Source organism: Ptychodera flava, chromosome 16, assembly GCF_041260155.1.
Source record: "Ptychodera flava strain L36383 chromosome 16, AS_Pfla_20210202, whole genome shotgun sequence".
In the NCBI taxonomy this organism is placed as follows: domain Eukaryota; kingdom Metazoa; phylum Hemichordata; class Enteropneusta; family Ptychoderidae; genus Ptychodera; species Ptychodera flava.
The window spans coordinates 38,534,297-38,553,635 of NC_091943.1; the positions used below are offsets into that span (position 1 = coordinate 38,534,297).

The 19,339-nt window shown below is 39.5% G+C and overlaps 1 protein-coding gene across 1 annotated transcript in view; it reads right to left on the bottom strand.

Moving 5' to 3' along the window:
- Positions 1-19,339, bottom strand: part of LOC139114796 (kinesin-like protein KIF21A) — a 79,719-nt gene that overhangs the window by 30,845 nt on the left and 29,535 nt on the right. Inside the window, 10 exon segments of the mRNA XM_070676727.1 lie at positions 799-964; positions 2,327-2,428; positions 4,538-4,726; positions 5,678-5,746; positions 6,875-7,078; positions 13,459-13,527; positions 14,593-14,700; positions 16,726-16,925; positions 17,633-17,827; positions 19,294-19,338. Of these exon segments, the coding sequence (XP_070532828.1) occupies positions 799-964; positions 2,327-2,428; positions 4,538-4,726; positions 5,678-5,746; positions 6,875-7,078; positions 13,459-13,527; positions 14,593-14,700; positions 16,726-16,925; positions 17,633-17,827; positions 19,294-19,338 (1,347 nt within the window).

Sequence of the window (19,339 nt, forward strand, 5' to 3'; positions counted from 1 at the left end):
TATCTTCTCTGAGCAAAAAAAGCAAAAGAACAAGTAAATTGTCTTGAAATCCTGAGTAAAGCAATTGACTGGATTGAGTCATGAATCAGTCAAATCCTTCCAAGGAGGCAAACAGCAGCTGTATAATGACCTAACCAATACAATGCAAAACAATGCTTCTAATTATATTTTGTATAGAGCATCATACAATCTGCACTAGATCCAGATCAAGTCCTAACATTTGCTATGTAAATTATATCTATGCACGTCTGCATAGATGCTGTGCAAGTGTCCAAACAACTTCAAATGAATATTGTTAACCCTTTGAGTGCTGCAATTTTCTCCCATCGAAATTTTAATGCAAAATTTTAACAATTTTTATGAATTTTTCTGTAACTTTTTGATAATTTTGGACTGTATGGACATCACATTTCATTGGCTACAGTTTTTTCTCAAAATTTTGGCAAAAATCTGAAGGAAACTGACGGAGGTTTATTTTATAAATGGGACAAAATTAGACTTTGGCTCTCAAAGGGTTAATAGCTGTGTTGAATACTCAGCTACATTTTCTGAGAAAAATGAAATTTTTCTCCGAATGCAAGAGTCTGAGACTAATCAGACATTGAGAGCAATGTGATAAAGTGTGGCTTTCTGGCAAAGTTGAATTAATTTATAGATACAGATTTTCATTAAAATCCTGAAAAAAGTTATTTTCAAAATGATTCAGTGAAAAAAAAACGTTTTGAGGTATTTGCCACATGCACAGACACTATTAGCAGTGATTACACAATAAACCATTTTTAAAGCGTTGGTAATTACCTGCCATAGGATTACTGAGTATCTCTTCAACTTCAAGATCCAATTGATCAGTATCTGCCAACACATGTTGTAAAAGTTGTTGTTGTAATAGTATCTGTTGTTCCATTTGATGTGCTTTAGCTTCCAACTCCTTTACATAACCATCTTTCTGAGCAGCATACAATCCCTATTGGCACAAAATAACATGGATGCTGAAACACATGGTGTAACAGTAGTGAAATATGTACAGATTTTCTTTAACTGCCATCCATCATCAGATCAAGTTGATAAAACAAGTGAGGTACAATACATGTCTTATGTTACACTATACAAAGATTTGAACATTTGAAGGCCAATGAAAGCACAGATACTGTGTAAACATCATTTTTACTGACTAAACCTGCTATAACATATCTTGCTAGGTAGGTGAAAATATAATAGCTCAATACCAATTTTTACTGACTCAGCAGATGGGGATGTGATAATGCCTGGTAGGATAAGCGATAAGTAAATCTTTTCTGTATGGTGAAGGTACTTAAAATTCTTCACAACTAAGTTTACTGTATTTTAGTACAAGGAAAGGCTATATAGACAAACAGTGTTGGCTGAAACCATGGGGTAACAACACATCAAGGCATCACAGAAACTTTTCCTGTTATGCCAATCACAGAATCTAGAGACTTCATGCAGAGTAGTATAGTACCTACATGTAGAACATGTCATCACAGAGGGGAAAAGGGTACACACCATCATGGATGATGATACAAAATTCCATTTGAAGTCATACAAAGCATTCAGCATTGAGGTGGATTAAGATTCCTTCAAAGCCATCCCTCTAAAGTGTTAACCATGGTACCAGGGTTTTGCATCAACAACCATGTTGACGTTATGGTCATCAACCATGGTATAAAAAGTTGATGACCATTGTCAAATTTGACGATAGTGGCCTTGTCTGGCAATTGTCATAACATAAATGGTCTTTTGAGATAATAATGAAAAGAGAAGCTATGATGACCATGGTTGACTATGGTCATGACAAAAGTTTGTATGTGATATGATATCAGGAGTTTGTTGATTCTATGTGATCATCTAACAGATGGGATGCTGATGTAAAAGCAAACTGATGCTGATGCAAAGTGATACATCACATATGGCATCACTACACCAAAAATCAGCTTAACACATGCAGCTGTTCTCAAGTTTTCGATATGGACGGACAGACAGACATATTATATACAGACACTTTTACACCATATAACCTCCCAGTTGTACTATATGTATGGCAAATGCAAGCTCATAAAAATATGACTGGCTGAATACATGGGTTTATGTACCCTTGCATGAGACAATTTGGCCTCCTGGCGTTGGGCAAATTGTCACCTGCTCTCATTCAAATAAACCCATGTATTCAGGCAGTAATATATGATGCACTACTGTCAAATAAATCAACAAATGACATGCAGTCAGCTTAAATTATTAACTGTAATGTTATTGAATTTACCATGTGGTTTGCAACATGCCCTTTACCATGAATATATATGGACTTTACCTTTTCAATGGCAAATGTAAGGAAATGTTCCATCACATATCTAGCTTCTGATAAGGTACATGAACTGATGACAGCATTTGCTTCTAAGCTTTCACCATCATCCTGTATCAAAATACAACAGTTCTTCAGTATAGTTATATCTATTGTGATATTTCCTGAGTTCATAACATTCATAAATAATAGGATTAGGGGTGGACCATTTGATATCCTGGGGGGGCTTGGAAGATTGGTGGAGAGCCATTATTTTTTTTCCCACCTGCTTCACCATGAATTATTTTTTTTCTACAGGGCATATGCTGGCAACTTTTTTTTTTCACTTTCCTTCTTCGAGATATATTTTTTTTTACCAAATTTTGGTGCAATGTTTGTTTGCTTGGTTTTTCACACCCAGTAACAAGATGCTGTTCTATCGCACACAGACTATATTCAAGAACTAAATAAAGATATGTAAATACATGTACGTTTTTGATTCACTTTACAAAACATATTTGTAAAATCATGTACATTTATGGCATTTACTTGTCAGTGTTGTCCTAACATTGAAAGTAGCCGGGTAATTTAAGAAAGTAGACGGGTGGACTGCGAGGGAGCGAAGCGACTGAGTGGCGAGTGAGCGTAGCGAACGAGGGGGGGAGAGCGCGAGAGGGGGGTGTCCCCCCTCTCGCAAGGCGAAAAATGAAATTTTGGAGTGGAAATGGTTTTCTCTGGTGGCATCTGAGGTGACATTTACAGACTGAAACAGTACTTTTGTTGTGTGTCTTAGACGTGGCTCACATACAACAAAACAAACAAACATGATTTTGTTTTGTTTGTATTATTTATGACACACTTATGGTTTTATTTGCAGTGAAGATGTAACATTTAATCTTAAATCACCCATTGTCTGCTCATTTCATTGCCCATTTCCCATTCTTCATTACCACATAGTAGTTTCCCCAAAACCATCAAACTCATTCGCTTTTGTTAAGAAAAACATTGGTAAGATAATTCACTATAACAGTGTTCGCATTTACGAATAAAACATGCGTATATAGAAAACTCATAACAATGAAAAATGTGTAGAGAGTCGATCCAATGCGTAATAATATTACACATTGGATTGAGTCTCTACGCATTTTTTCATTGTTATGAGTTTTCTATATGCAAACGATAATAGTAAAATGTTTGCAGGCTGTCTCTCTTCTTGTGGTATTTTGACAAAATCCATACATTCAGATTTACACATTTCTGGAAAACACTGGTGAGCAATTTCAATTTCAGCATACTTCCACTAATCATCAGGTCATGTAGGGTATACTGTACAATTGTTCATATTCAGTTATTGTTCCTCAAGCTTGAAATGGTTTATGCTTTATAAAACTCCAGAGCTACTGCTTGATTTTTATTGATGCTGCAGTGTGCATCGAACAATTGCCAAGATTTTTTTTTTCCGAGTCGCAATGGTCCATAATTGTTTTTCCATCAGCCACTTAAAGCCAGATTTTTTTTTTCGAGCAACTCCACCTGGCATCTTTTTTTTCCCCAAATCTTCCAAGCCCCCCCCCCCAGGATATCAAATGGTCCACCCCTAAGTATACAAAATCTATTGTGTTGTAGCACACACAACATTTTAAACTTACATGTAATTTTTGCAAAAATAAACTCCTTATAAGACATATATATTTGGGTGGAAATGTTTCCTGTTTTCTAGTTATTTCATCTTGACTAGTCAAATTACAACTTGTTAACTCTACACACAGGCTTCAATTGTAATTTGTAACAATCACACCAGAGATCACATACAGACAATCACATAACATACATACATACTTACAAACCGGTACATACATACATACATACATCATACATACATACATACATACATACATACATACATACATACATACATACCTACATACAGACAGACATACAGACAGACATACAGACATACATAGACAGAAAGACACATACATAGACAGACAGACATACATGTACATAGTACATATATACATGTACTGTAGACATGTACATATGTACACACATGTACTGACACATGCATACATACATACAGACATACTTCAGACAGACAGAGACAGACATGCAGACAGGCTACAGATATTTTTTCTAATGAAAACATATCTTGATGCAGAGAAGACATATCTCTGGGATAAGTGGATGTGAAAGTATTATGAACTCTTTAACACCACAGTCATCTACCCTGCATGATCTTACCTTTGTTTCTGTAATTTCAACCAAATTAGCCTGGCATTCTTGAATACTCTCTTGCACGTAATCAATGTTGGCTGCAATACTGTCAATCTGTTCATTCAAATCTCTCACTAGATTTTCCTGACCCATAGAGTCTGCAACATTCCTCTTTCTCACTAGTTTGTCTTTATCTTTACATAGCATTTTACGATTCTGAAATGGAATAACATGAGAGAGATGAAACGCAATAAACAGGGAAAGGTTAAATAGCATGTGATAGATCATACTATGTGTACACATTCCCATATTTGTAAAGTAACCTGTAAATTTTGTAAAAGTAACCTGTAAATCACTTTATCCTTCACCCATCAACTTACATCATTTATGTTTGTTCAATAAAGTCAACACAAAACAAATAACTCTAAATCTCATGAGGAATCTCTTTCTTCAATTGTTCTAGCATGCATGAAATTGTTTTGTGTTAACAACTCAGATTTACTCAACATATTTTCAGATGTATTGGTCTGTTGTCTTAACAGAAACCGTTCTTGCCAACATTAAAATTTCAAAAAGTTGGTTTCTCTGTCAACATGTCTTAAGTGTATAAGTACAAGGTAGTAAGTGACAGAAATTCATGATTTGAGTGTATATAGCACTGCCACCATTACTAGTTGTGGTGTGGCCTTGAATCCTTATATGTGCATTATATGATGATTTATACATCTTTTGAAGCTGGTATTTCTACTCTCTAACTGTAAATTCAAATTGGTGAATAATGATGAAGACTTTTGGTCATATCTCTTTCAAAAATGTGTAGATTAAACATCTTAAAACATCTTGAGAAGTAACTATTATAATGATGCTTAAATAAGAAAAATTAGATTATATGCTTTAACTTACTTGCAACCATCTATATTGCTGTCTACAAACCTTTTCAGTAGATAGTCTTGTAATCAAACACAAAAAATCTCACAAAACAAACATTTTGGAAGTTATTTCTTTTACTATATTGGACCTGTGGTTAAAATGCCTTTACATGAAGTTTAAAAAGAGATTCTTTGTATTTTGAGTATTTTGAGTACATACTGTAAGTAGTGTGAGTATGATATCCATCATACAGTGAACCAATGATTACTCCCACTTTACTGAACCAAATACACTTACTTGCATGAATCTTTCCATGTCATCTTCCATACACATCACTGTCTGTCGTCGTAATACAATTTCTTGAACCTGTAAGTAATCCATAAACAAAACAATTAAATGCTAAGCATTTTCTTTGGTTGAACTCTTGTCATATGCAAGATACAAATTGATTCACCTAATCTTGCTGCATGGAGTAAGCTGTATTACATGCCTTGAGGTGAATGCAAATCAGTGCATTGATTTGAATAGGAACATCCGGGAAGTTAGTGGGTCGGTGAACGATGTACTGACCAGTTTCCATGGTTACCCGGTCCGATGAAGCCCTTCAACGTTTCTGACGTCAAAGTATACGCTTAACGCTAGATGTAAAATATCTATACGCACACTGCTATTTTGACTAAAATCTATTTGATAATGGTCGATGATGATAAGATTGTCTGAAAATGCTGTGCGTGTAACTAAATATCATATAACATTAGCTGTGAAGAGGCATGTAATAAAAATTGCCTGAATACATGGGTTTATGTGCCCTGGCGTTTGGCAAATTGCCACCTGCTCTCGGGCACATAAACCCATGTATTCAGGCAATAATATATAATATTCAGGGCACTTTTGTCTGTGCATTGCCTGACAACATATACGCTAGTCTTCATTAATTGTTAAACTGTTGAATATTTTAAGTATCGTTTCACTTAATATTATAAATAAATCTAGTTTGACCATTGATGTGTTCATTCTACATTTTGTTTGAATTGTCTGTTAAATAATGAAAGTAGTTGCAGGCAAGTGGTGGCTTTCCTGGTCCACTACATCATTAACTTACTCTCACAGGAACAACAGAGAGAGAGATGTATTAGATATGTTAGGCATCTAGTATGTCAGAACAGAATGGCAAGAGAGTGCCAGCAATGCAATACTCAGGATACCAGCACAAGAGATTACCATGTATTCTACAGCTGTCCTTGCAAGAGTATCTAGCCAGTGTAGGGAAAGCTGAATACACAGCAATAAAGTTGGTGCACAAATACCTGAGTACAGCCCACTTCTGCCCTCTCACCATAAGGTTCTGTTATCGCTGCACAGAGTACAATAGAAAACACAAAAAATTGTTTCCCACTTGCCTTTTGCTCATGTGAAACATATTCCCAACTCAGTATATGACATTCTATCTTAGCCCATACAGGTGTGGAATCATATCATTTTACATAGTCTTACCCTTTTCTCAACAGACTGCCATTTATGTTTAGCAGTCTTTGTTGAATATTCAGTGGTGCCTTTTCTCTGATGTCTTTTTCTTGTAGCAGTTGACAAGGGTAGTTTGGGTTGATTGTAGCCAATGTGTTCTGGCTTTGCTTTTCTGGCAACTCTGCCTGCAACTTTGTCAGACATGGGTTTTTGAAGACGTCTTAATGAAGCAACCTGTGAGATACAAAAATTACCTGAATATAAATAGCCAACTGTGTTTAAGTGCACAGACTTCATATCATCCTATGATGAACTAATTGAATCTTATAAGTTTCTATATGGCAATTGTAACACTACTTCAATGTAGCAATTGCTACATGTAACACTGCTTCAATGTAGCAATTGCTACATGTAACACTACTTCAGTGTAGTAATTGCCACATATGTAACACTGCTTCAATGTAGCAATTGCCACATGTAACACTGCTCAATGTAGCCATTGCCACATGTAGCACTACTCCCATGTAGCAATTGCCACATGTAACACTACTCCCATGTAGCAATTGCCACATGTAACACTGCTTCAATGTAGCAATTGCCACATGTAACACTACTTTAATGTAGCTATTGCCACATGTAGCACTACTTTAATGGTGCAATTGTCACATGTAACACTACTTTACAGATAACACTAACACTAACACTAACAGTAACACTACTTTACGGGAAAGGCATCAATCATATTAGAGCTCCCGTAAGTAATCATAAAATTGTTATCATGTGGATGAATGAAAAATTAATGGGTGAAACATGAATCAGTAGGTACTTTGAACAGGAGTGTCCAAACAGGTCAATGAGCAGGCACATAAATACAGACTTGTACATGAATGAATTATTTAGGATGACTACAATATGTCTTTAAAGTGTAAAAAAATGCACATTTTTGGTTGAACCTTAACCCTTTTCCTGCCGAGCGCCCCTGTCCGTTATCCTGCCAAGTCGGTCAAAACCGGCCCCCTTTTCCGTGTCTACAGAAGATCGGCTCTCCTGCACGCTTTCCTGCCAGGCATTTGGCGGGAAAATACCGCATTTTCGGGGTACGATTACCGACCATATACGTGTTAGACTTCAAAAATTTTTGCATGCCCGTATAGAGGGGCAACCGCTGATGAGGTTGTGTCGAGAAAATAACGAGGTCTTGGGCGTTGTTTGCCCCGGGGGACGTGCACTTTTATGCCCTTTTCTAGCTTACTTTTGCGGAAGTAAAGCTCGTTTGCCGTCACGCACGTCCACACCGGGGAAACATCACCTCGCTCGTGAGTTAGTAGAAGACCCAGGGGTTAGTGCTATGGGTGCGGCAGCACCCTCAAACCTGTCCTGTTCCCCCTGGGTTGTGTCACTTGGCCACGTACTTTGAACGACTTGGAAGAGTCGCACAGTGCAGTCTGCTTTGACGTAGTGTCAACGACATAGCTTCGCCATTGAAGGAAAGCGTGTACGTAGTTTGGCCAGTTCAGTGCACACTTAGCTCGTTAGTGTTACCGTTTCCTAACAGGTTAGTTGTGCAGTTGTTACTAAGGTGCAGTTTTGTACCACCTTAGCTCTGGACAGTGCAACTGCTCTATGCACTAACCCAAACGACAGATGGTTGGTACAACGTCTACGTCGCACGAGCACAGCCTCCGTTGGGCTGTGCCCCTCCCACGTGATACAACGCACGTTCATCCATTACTATAGCGTCCTTATGGATCTGCCAAAAACGAAAGTGGGGGTAAAAACAAAACAACGAAAATATGCGATCATAGATAGTATTTTATTCGGGAATAATTTACATTATGCCGAACAATAATCTCGGAGTCTGTCTCGACGTCCTAGTGCATGGTCCGTGTTTCAAAAATTACAATCGGGGTGGCAGATCCATGTTACAAAAATTATAATAGGGGGAATTGTACAAAATAATCCGTCTAAACAAAACAACGAAAATATGCGATCCATAGATAGTATTTTATTCGGGAATAATTTACATTATGCCGAATAATAAATCTCAGAGTCTGTCTCGACGTCCGAGTGCATGGTCCGTGTTACAAAGATTACAATCGGGGGATTGTACAAAATAATCCGTGTTTCAAATTACAATCAGCGGGATCGTAAAGCACAAACAAACGGCACAACCGTGCTCAAAATGTGATAATCGTCCGTGTTAAGAATACAGTCAAGCCACTGTGAGGCGAAGCTATCCCCTGTCCGTTATTTACGTCGGGTTCTCTTGCTGATGGGTGTCGTCGGGCTGTGTGAGTAGAGGTCTGCACGCCAACGCTCCTCTTACCTCGTAGCATCATGCGATGATGAAAAGCTGCAAAACACTCGCCCTCGTGAAGATGAACCCCGCACAGACTACATCCTTTGGACGTCTCAGACAGTCGTCCGCTCGCAGTGGTCTTACCCTCTCTGCTGCATACTTTAAAGCATTTCTGCCGCCCCTCCAAACGGCTGACAACGTGCATCGGCTGATTTTGTGGATTTATGTACGAGGCAAGAGAAACGGTGGCCTCGACCTCTCTCACACTGGGCTGCGATCGCCCACAATAACGCCAATGAGTTGTTTCCCGACATGCAGATGAAACATCTTATGGGTCAGCTTACTATCAGGGTGTACATGCTTGAAGCATATATATGCATTTACCAGGGCAACATCAATCAGGTAACATGCCAGATATGTCCACCATCTGTGATTCTTGCGCCCAGTGTGAAAGTACTTGCGCTTCTGGTTGGCTCGGTCGACACCTCCCATGTACCGGCGATAATTATACAGCGACAGAGGCACTTGTCGCTGCTCGTCTCCCTCCCCCACTGGCACGCACTCCAAGGGTGGATAGACCGTATTCAAGATCAGCACCTGAGCGTTACTATCCTGATAAGCAGTGATGTTAAGACGAGAGTCCGTTCTGGTCGTGGCTTTCATATCCCCAACAGACAGAGGAAGGCGCTTCCTCTTACCCGGCGGAATTAATTGAGGGGGCATGGTGCGACGATTACGGCGGTTAAAACTCCCGACCATGTAGATCCCGGTCTCCATCAGCTCTCTAGCAGTAACGACTGTGCTAAACAGGCTATCACAAAATAGGCTGTGATTATATCCACAAAATGGCTGGACCAGCTCCATCGTAATTCTTTCACCACACCTCGCTCCTGCCGTCTCCCATCAGTCCGATCCGAAATTTCACACCTAGGTACGGTGCAAAGTTAGCGATGTATGCAGTGCTGGAGTCGCACAGCTGCCATATCTTAAAACCGTCTCGGTCAGGCTTATGCGGTAATCTCTGCTTAAATTTAGAACGGCCCTTAAATCGCACCATGCCCTCGTCGATGGAGATCTCTCTACCCATCTTATAATTATTTACGCACCTGTCAACTATGGGCTCCATCCATGGATTGATTTTATAAAGGGGATCCTCCTGACACCGACGTCGGCGGCGTGCCTCATCAGGATCACGACGTGGATCGTTCTCTGGTCTGCCAGATGAAATATCGCATAAGCTGCTGAAAGCGACTGCGGGTAATCACAGTAGAAATACCCTGGTTTCTCAGAAATGGATCGCTAGACCAATAATCCTCCACTGATGATTTACGGTCGATACCCATACAGACTAAGACGCCAATGAACGCCTGCACCTCTCGGTAGTCAGCGTTACGCCAGTATTTATCGATCTTTCTAGCGATATATCGCTGGTGGAATTTGGCGTATTTATTAGTCTCGTCCTTTGCCAATCTGATCAGTGTAGCTGGAATAAACTTAAAAAAGTAATCGATCTCACGGGAGTGGCTGGGCAAGGTGAAGGTCGGTCCTCTCTCATGGTCAAAATCGGTCTCCTCAAATATATTAGCATCGGTAGTTTCCGACATACGCCAGACAGGAGGGGTGTCGTCCTCCGCCAACACAGCAGCAACGTCATCATCGTCGTCAGAGCTTGCCTCACCTACATACTGCCTGTCATAAAAGTCATCGTCCTCTGCCGCATCCTCGTCAACCTCCGAGTCAGACTCAGCGGTGATATCACCGTTGTCTGGGCGTCTGGGCCTGAACTCGCCCGTAGCGGCATCAAGGATCATATCTGGCTCAAAATCAGGTGGGCTATCCTGATAACGAACCCTCCGCACTATCTTTTCGGCGGGGACATCGCAGCACACGAAACTATGGCAGGAGCGGGCTGGGCAGCCTCTGCTGATGACGAGGACTCAAGCTCTTTCGCACTGGGCACAGGAACCTCTCCTGACGCAGGATGAGGGCTCATGGTGCACGCAACAGGGGTGTCTCTCCCGGAGCAGCCGGGGGAGAACCAATGGCATCAGCCATCTCGTTACTAACTGTCTCACTAGCAGCAGCAGACGTAGTCTGTGCAGGTGAAGTATCTCCCACAAGAGCAGATGTAGTCTCTGCAGGTGAAGTAGTCTCTCCCGGAGCAGCCGGGTGAGAACCACTGGCAACCGGTGACCCATCATCATCCTCATCGCAGAACGATCAGTCTTACGTTTACGCTTACCACTGGGTTTTTCAGCCGGAGATAGCTTCGCCTTACGGGAGCGTTTCTTGCCCGACTTCTTAGAACGTTTACTAGGGACATCACAACGATCGCTACCACTACCGCCCGGAGACTCTGCATCTTTGAGCTTCAGTCGTCTGCTCGCCTTCAGAAAACTTTTGCGGTCCGTCAAGCTCATGTCTGGAACAGTGTCGACAGACTAGCAGGTCCCACCCTTTTAAAGCCACAGGGAAACAAAGCCCTGGACATGATTGGACGCAGGGGTGTTTATATATGCAGCCACCTGTTATTATAATGGACCTACGGCAATCAGTCCACCAACCGGCGCTGACATTCCTACTCGTCATGTAAATTGCCTGTCCGCACCATTTGATATGCTAATAATACTCATTTGCAATGCAAATCCCTCGAGCACTTAGCATAACATAGGCAATGTCATTAGCATCTCAACTTGACATTCCGTCCAGCTGGGTACGTGGCATGCGCACCTGCCACCAAAGGACGTTGGCCCAAGCCCATGTTTAGTACGGGTGGGAAACCCGTATCTTTAACCTCATGTCCCTTCTAAGTACGCCTGCGCAGGGCGTATTGTCATCCAAGTCGGTGACAAGCCAACCCGACAGATCGCCCATTAAGCAGTAATGGACTGGCCGTCTCTTCTTGTACGGCAACAAACAGTGCTTCAGCGGCTTGTTTAGGTCATAACCGTCGCCTGCCGAGCGGCTTACCCAACTAAGGCGGTCAAAGATGAAGGATGCCAAAATTGTCAACAGCTGTCTCGGCCTCGTCCGTTGGGCAAACATGGCTCCTTCAAATAACGTGGCCAGCACGTCTACGTCATCAGCGGTGATGACGACCCGTCATTGACGCCCGAGTGCGTAAAACTCGGAATATACCGACAGGTACCTCTACCTGAGTCGGTCATACTACGGTATAAACCAAACACAGGTCTGCCAACTCCCGTTAGACTCGGCCGTTAGCCGAACTTCACAGGGACAACATAGGCGTAACAAGTCGGTGAACAACGGTTCACGCACCTAACCGCAGCCGCCAAGTCGGTGAACAATGGTATCAAATTTTGAGGCCATGTTCCTGAATGGCAAGGCTGAGGCGGTGTGTTTCGTTGCACGGCTTGAACGTCTAGAGCCAAGTGCAGCCGACAACGTCCGACATCTGAGTGGGTAGTCTTTTCGAGAAGGTAACAAGTCGGTTAAAAGCGGTGGTTACCCTTCACAAATGTCGCTCAAGTCCGTTCGGATCAGTTCCATGTCAGGGACTAATCAAGCCGAGTCCGTCAAATCCGTCTGCACTTCCCGTCAATCAGGACTAAGTCCGTGATTTTCGTCTCGCACCATTGGCAAAAATTGCACCGCCAGCTGTGGCGGTCTTAGGCGGTTGCCTTACAGATTAGCGTTGCCGAGACGGTCAATTTCGGCCGCAATCTATGTAGTGCCTCAGAGCCAAGTTAGCCCAAACTCCGCTAGGATACGTCACCGTGCTAACCTGCCAAGTACACTACTCGTCCCCCCAAAAAAAACCAGTCCCCCAACGGGGTGGGGGACTGGCTGGGTAGCTTCTGCACCTTTTCCTGTCGTTGGACTCCCTGTGAACCCATTTCGAGAGCAAACGCCGTTCCTCGCCCAAACCTGTCCTCGAACGACCCCTAGCGTGAGCAAGGGTTTGCTACACGTAGTTCCGTCGACTAGGCAGGAAAGGGGGTACCAAAAAGTAGCCTGATTTCCACCGCCTTGGCAGGATAACGGCCGTGGCTGCTCAGATTCTAGCTACACCGAATTTCAAGCGGATTTTCACCGACTTGGCAGGAAAAGGGTTAAAGAAGCATCCTTGAGTGATCTATTAGTCAAAATTTTGTTGATGAAAATTGTAGTTGGTGCTGACAGTTGAATATAAAACAAGTGAGCAAAGCATTGTCCATTGCACACACCAGTTCGTACCTGTTATGGTGTAACCAGATAAAATGTATAAATGAAAGTCTCCAAATATGATAAATACAGACACCTTCAAGAAAGTTCCAATGAAACTTGATGCTTGGTAATGAGTAAGTGGCCTTACCTCTTCTTGTTTTCTTTTAAGAACAATCTCTTTCTGTCGTTTTTCAGCCTCTAGTGTCTTGATTTGACTCTACACGGTGAAAGAGAATAACATGAATTCTATGAACTTTGTATCAATTACATGTACTTTCCATGGGTTTTGCATATTACAAATTTACATTCTATGGCCATGCAATGAGTACAAAGTACCGGTATATAAAATTGCACAGCAATGATACATTTTACATGTTTTTTATGTTCACACTTTTCATCACAAGCTTGCAAAAGTAACTTGTATCAGAACAGGACTATTTCTACAAAAGTTCAAATTCCTAGGGCCTACAGTTCATAAGTTTGCAGTTTTTTACTATTTTTCCTGTATGTTTTTGCTCACTTGTATATCAGTCATTTCACCAACTTTGATTGCAATATTTATGTACCTAAAAGCCACTACAGACATCTCTATCCCCTCCCAAACCTGGTCAAAGACATCACACTTCTGAGGTTAAGAATTTTTGACATTTTTAAAGGACATATTTTGCTCATTTGAATAATGGAAATCTTATCAACTTGCTTTGTACATACTTAAATTTGCATCAAAATATAAATATGTCTAATAAATTCTAACGTCTGAGGTCCAGTAGTTTATGAGTTTGTACTTTTTGACCATTTTTCACACTATGCTAACAGTTCATGTATGTATAGTAACATCACCATAAATTAGAAAAAAAAATATCTTCCATATTCTAGACAGTCAGACATTCCCTATATTACCCTATCAGTTTCCATTGCCCTACATGTGTCAAAGTGACAGTTGATTAAAATAATTGGTAGATAGTATTACCAGTACTTCAAGTTGCTTCAACAAGTAGCACAACATAGATGCGCTATAGAATGGATACTATGGGATATTGACAGTAGGACACGAGACATTACAATGCAACACAACCAGATACTCTTCTCAGCACCACAGAATGATATAGTCAATAGAGCCCAGGTTTGATGTATACCACAGTATCATAGAATGAAATATTGTCTACAGCATCAAAGATTGAGCTTCATTGTATTGCAGTTATTGCAGCATCATGGCATGAGAAAGTACCTATACAGAACTTTTCAACAGCAACAGCATGTGCAATTCAACATTTTTCCATACCTCTTTTTTCCTGTATTCTTTCTTTAACTGCATCATCTCTCTGTTCCTTTTGACATCTCTTTCTCTACTTCGTTGCTGTTCTTCACGGATTTGTTTCATTAACCTTGTCTGAAAAAGTGATAAAAAGAAATACGATGAAATGATTGATTATCAAATATGATTCATAGGTTGATACAGTTTGGCTCAAATCTTTCATCAATATAAAAATATATGAAAATAATCTTTTTCCATCTAGAAATGAACACTTCACAAACAAAGTTGGCATCTATTGCTAATGAATCTGTCATGTGATATAAAATTTCAAGTTGTAATTTAGTGGTTATTAATATCTTTAAATGATTTCATTCAACAGAAACTTCCATACCTTTTTCCACCATAGAACAGCAACAAAACCAACCCCATTACTATAAATATCTCGCTCTCTCTCTCTCTCTCTCTCTCTCTCTCTCTCTCTCTCTCTCTCATATCATCAAAAATTGATGCGGGTAAAGATAACATTCACAATTTTATGGATCATCAACTTTATTTTGATGTGGTCAGGGTTAATTTTCTCTCAACTTTCTTTCTTAACCCCTTGACTACCTATGGCGCCGGATATATCCGGCGCCATATTGAATTACCATATACCTTGAGTGCCGGAAATATCCGGCACAGTTAAATAGGCGTATTTGCTTCGTTTTTGTCGCTAAAAATCCCGTAATTTCGGCGTCGGGACGCAGGGCGACTAAGATTGATGTATTCCGATCTGGCCTGAATGTGATTGCGCCCCTGTACGTCCGACTATGGCCAAAATCGGGAAGCAAATGTCGTGACCCATGACCTCGACCCTGAAAGGTCAGGCTGATCACAGAAGCGTTGCGCTGATTGTTTACAGTTTTCAGAAGTACAGACGATCGCGAAGATGTTTATGGTTGTTTTTTTTAATAAAATGAAATGTTTATTTATTGAAAACAAATGATTTATATGTAAAAGTGTTCTATTAACAGCAATATTCGTGAATGAAACTAGAGGAGATACAATTTTTTACTATAAGCCAGTGAAATTTTATATTAGCCATATTATCAATATGAATGGTCACATGACTGGTCATGTGTTTGGTCATGTGATATGTTGTTCCCTAAAATGTATTTTTAATATTGTGAATTATTTTTTGATAAATCATGATCATTTTAGACGCATGTTTCTGCAAGGAAGACATAAAGTAGGTCTTTACAAATATAAAATGCGTTGATTTTCAAATACAGAATCATGTCAGATGTTGATGTTTGTGGTTCATTTACTCTGCCTTTTGTGAGAAAAATCTTAAATAGGTACATCTATAAATAAAGTAAAGGGTAGTTATTATTACATATATGTAATAACGATGCCATGAAAATTGCAACTGTATTCAAATTTGCGTCATTTTATGGATCCAAAAACACGTCCTGATGCTTCAAATATTCATATTCTTTGCCAACTCTGGTCACATGATGTGTCATGTGATCAGTCACGTGACCTGGAAATACAAAACTTATGTATGAAAAAGTGGGAAATTTCATGCTGACTTCAGAAAATATATGGTTTATTGGTACTTACTTAATTTTTACTCTAAGCAGTGTTCATGCAATGACCACACCCAAGATTTTATCAATATTTACATAAGGGGCCTGGTATATAGGAATACATAGGCCTTGGTAGTCAAGGGGCTCAATTTTCTCTCTTCATTTTCAATGTCCTAGTCTATTAAAAATTAACAATAATAAATAATAATATCCTCCTTTTTACAAGAACTCTCCCGCTTTGAAATTTCAAATAATGCTGGTCAACACAACAAATTATTTTCATTCATGAGAACATGAGTTTGTTCACTATAGTATGTGACTATTCAACTTTGTAAAGGACCTTGGACAGTTATGGACCTTTTAAGAGTCAATTTGCAATCCCTTCCTCTGAGATTATCCTGTACCAAAGGGCTATAACATGAATGATAATAATTCTTGACACTGAAAAAAAACCTTGCCACTGAATTAGCCTGATTTTCAAAGATATAAATCAAGTTCTAATTCATCACACGGAGAGGGTGGCAAGGCATGAAGACACTGCTTTTTACAAAACAGGAATGATAAAGGATAATCCTGAATTCTCTATCCTTACCTTACTTCTCTTCATTTCACCTAATTCATGACCTAGTGTCTTCATCTGCCTCTCATACTGTGATTTGTTTCTCAAAAGTTTGGCGTGTTCTTTCTGTGCAACATTCAACTTCTTCAAATCATCTTGCATTTTCTTTATTTTCTTTTCATACTCTGTTTTTACCTTGTTAGCTTTTTCATTGGAGTGCGATTCAATGTCACCTGAAATAATTACCATATTAAAAAGTGAATGACATTTACAAAGACATACTGTAAATAAATTTTTAATTAGTTTTTCCATCTTCATGAATCTGCTTTTTGCAATTACAACAATTGCAGTTTATTTGCTAGAGAGGGTCTGACAGAAATAATACTTTTTTCAGACTGACAAGAAGTCTTGAATTTTGTTTGATCATTCACAGAAATATATTATTCAAAAGCAGAATGGTATAATTACATAATACAGGGTCTGTTCACTCACAGTAAGTTTTGGGGTCAATGGAACTATTTTCCACAAGTAATTGCATAGTCAATATCATTATCTGTATATTATACATGTATACATATTGTGTTATTTTGGTGGTTGAGCAATTTTCGGGCACTTTCCAGGAGTAAATGATCTTATTGTTTCTGTCCCTCCAGAAAAACTGAAGAATTCAAGAAGTTTTCAGGAGTGTGAAGGCTCTGTTAATTCTCAAGAGCCTACAATAGATACCACTATACTTTATTTCTGTGGACATTACAGTGTGTAAAAATATGTCACATATCATCAAATTTTAAAGCAGAGAAATGTTTATTTTTAGCCCTCTAGGCATTTCATGCATAGTAAATGAAGGAAGGCTGTACACTATCATTTAAAAAGCAACCACACAGATGGTCACTAAGGAGCAATGATGGAGTATTTGCCAATAGACATCATAACATCTTACCTAAACTTTGTAAAACCCGATCTCTCTCCAACTGAGTATCTTTAATTTTCATTTGTAAGAGAGTCATCTTTTCTTCATATTGACTTTTCAGTGTCTGTAATCTCTTCTGACTTACTTCCAACTCTTCAATCAGTTTTTGTTTGATATTTATCTCACAGGAAAGTTCTGCAAGGTCTTCTTGGAGCTGTGCTTCCTCTGAAAATGTAACAGACATCAAGTATCCTTATCTAAGGTTGTAATACACCAATGTATGAATCTGACTTGAATCTTCAAACAGAATTGTTCTGTCTCTTCCTCCATCATGTCAATCTTCAAAGTCAAATCATCTATTTTCAAATGTTCATCTTCATAGTCAAATAATCTATTTTCTAAGTATCTCATGATATCAAAACAGGTCATTGGCTGACAAAGAATTAAACAGTACCATAAACTGTGTGGTGGTAAGTCAGTTATTCAAACATGTGGTTCAGGAATGACATCCCCAAACACATCATGAAACAAACTAACATCGGCATACATGTACATGTCATTGTAATAGTACTGAGCTATTACGTCACTTTGACAGAAACCAGTACAGACATGATTGGATTAACACAATAGGAGGAAAATTTGGTATTGTCATTAAAAATTACAAACATCATTTAAGTACCTTTTAAACACATATGAGAATTCTCAGGATCAGAACTGACATGAGTTTATCAAGCTAATATACAAATGCTTTCAGAAAATGTTTAGCATAAAATGAGAAGCTTTGCCCCCAAATTTTTACATCGAAATATTGCCATTGATGTCACTCCAAGGTATATAAAAAGCAAACTTCAATGCTACCAGCAAGATTGTTTTGGATTTATGGATCTTTTAGCCATAAACTGCAAAAATCTAAAGAACAAAATTACATAATATTATGCAAATTTCAACATCATTTCACAACTTTCGGGATACATTTGAAAGATGTGTCTTTGTGGAAAAAATGCTCACTGTAATTAGCCCACAAGATTTCCATATGGATATGTTATCATCATATAAAATATCTGAATGAGGTGACCTAGACTCTCCACTGTCGCTGTGCCTTGTTTTGTGCACGCCCACGGTGGGCCTGCATTCGAAGGCTATGCTGTGCAGCTGTGAGCACCCGCTGCCAGACACAGTGACTGTCAGTTCTTGCAAGTATATGAATATTCATAAGGGTAGTGTCGTCAAAAGAAACACCTATCTAACTGGGCGGAGAAAATTTTTACTAGTAGCTGGTAGACTTATATACGCAGTATGTTTTTATTTTTCATTTTTAATTTTATTTGGCTATGGTACTTGTCATTTTTTGTTTTGATTAACGGATGTGTGGAGTTCTATAAAGTACCCGGATCAGGCAGAAATCCGACCAGTCGCTTGCAAGAACGTCCAGACCCTGGGATCAGCGTCGCGTCTCTGAAGTGCGCGCGCGTGTTCAAACAGGGAAGAACGCGAATCGCAGGGTCTCTGCAAGACTAGAGGTGACCCACCATAACCTATATAGGAATCAAAAGCTATTGGACGAGTGAAACTTGTTTGTGCCTGTTACAGTTATGTATAACATCTTTAAGACATTACTTCTTAAATCTGAAGGATGGATTGCGTACTTGTAAATTGATAAAACATTCTAATCTACACAACTCAATACATACCTTTATCCTCAGAATCAGATCCTTCACTACTGCTGCTGCTATCCCC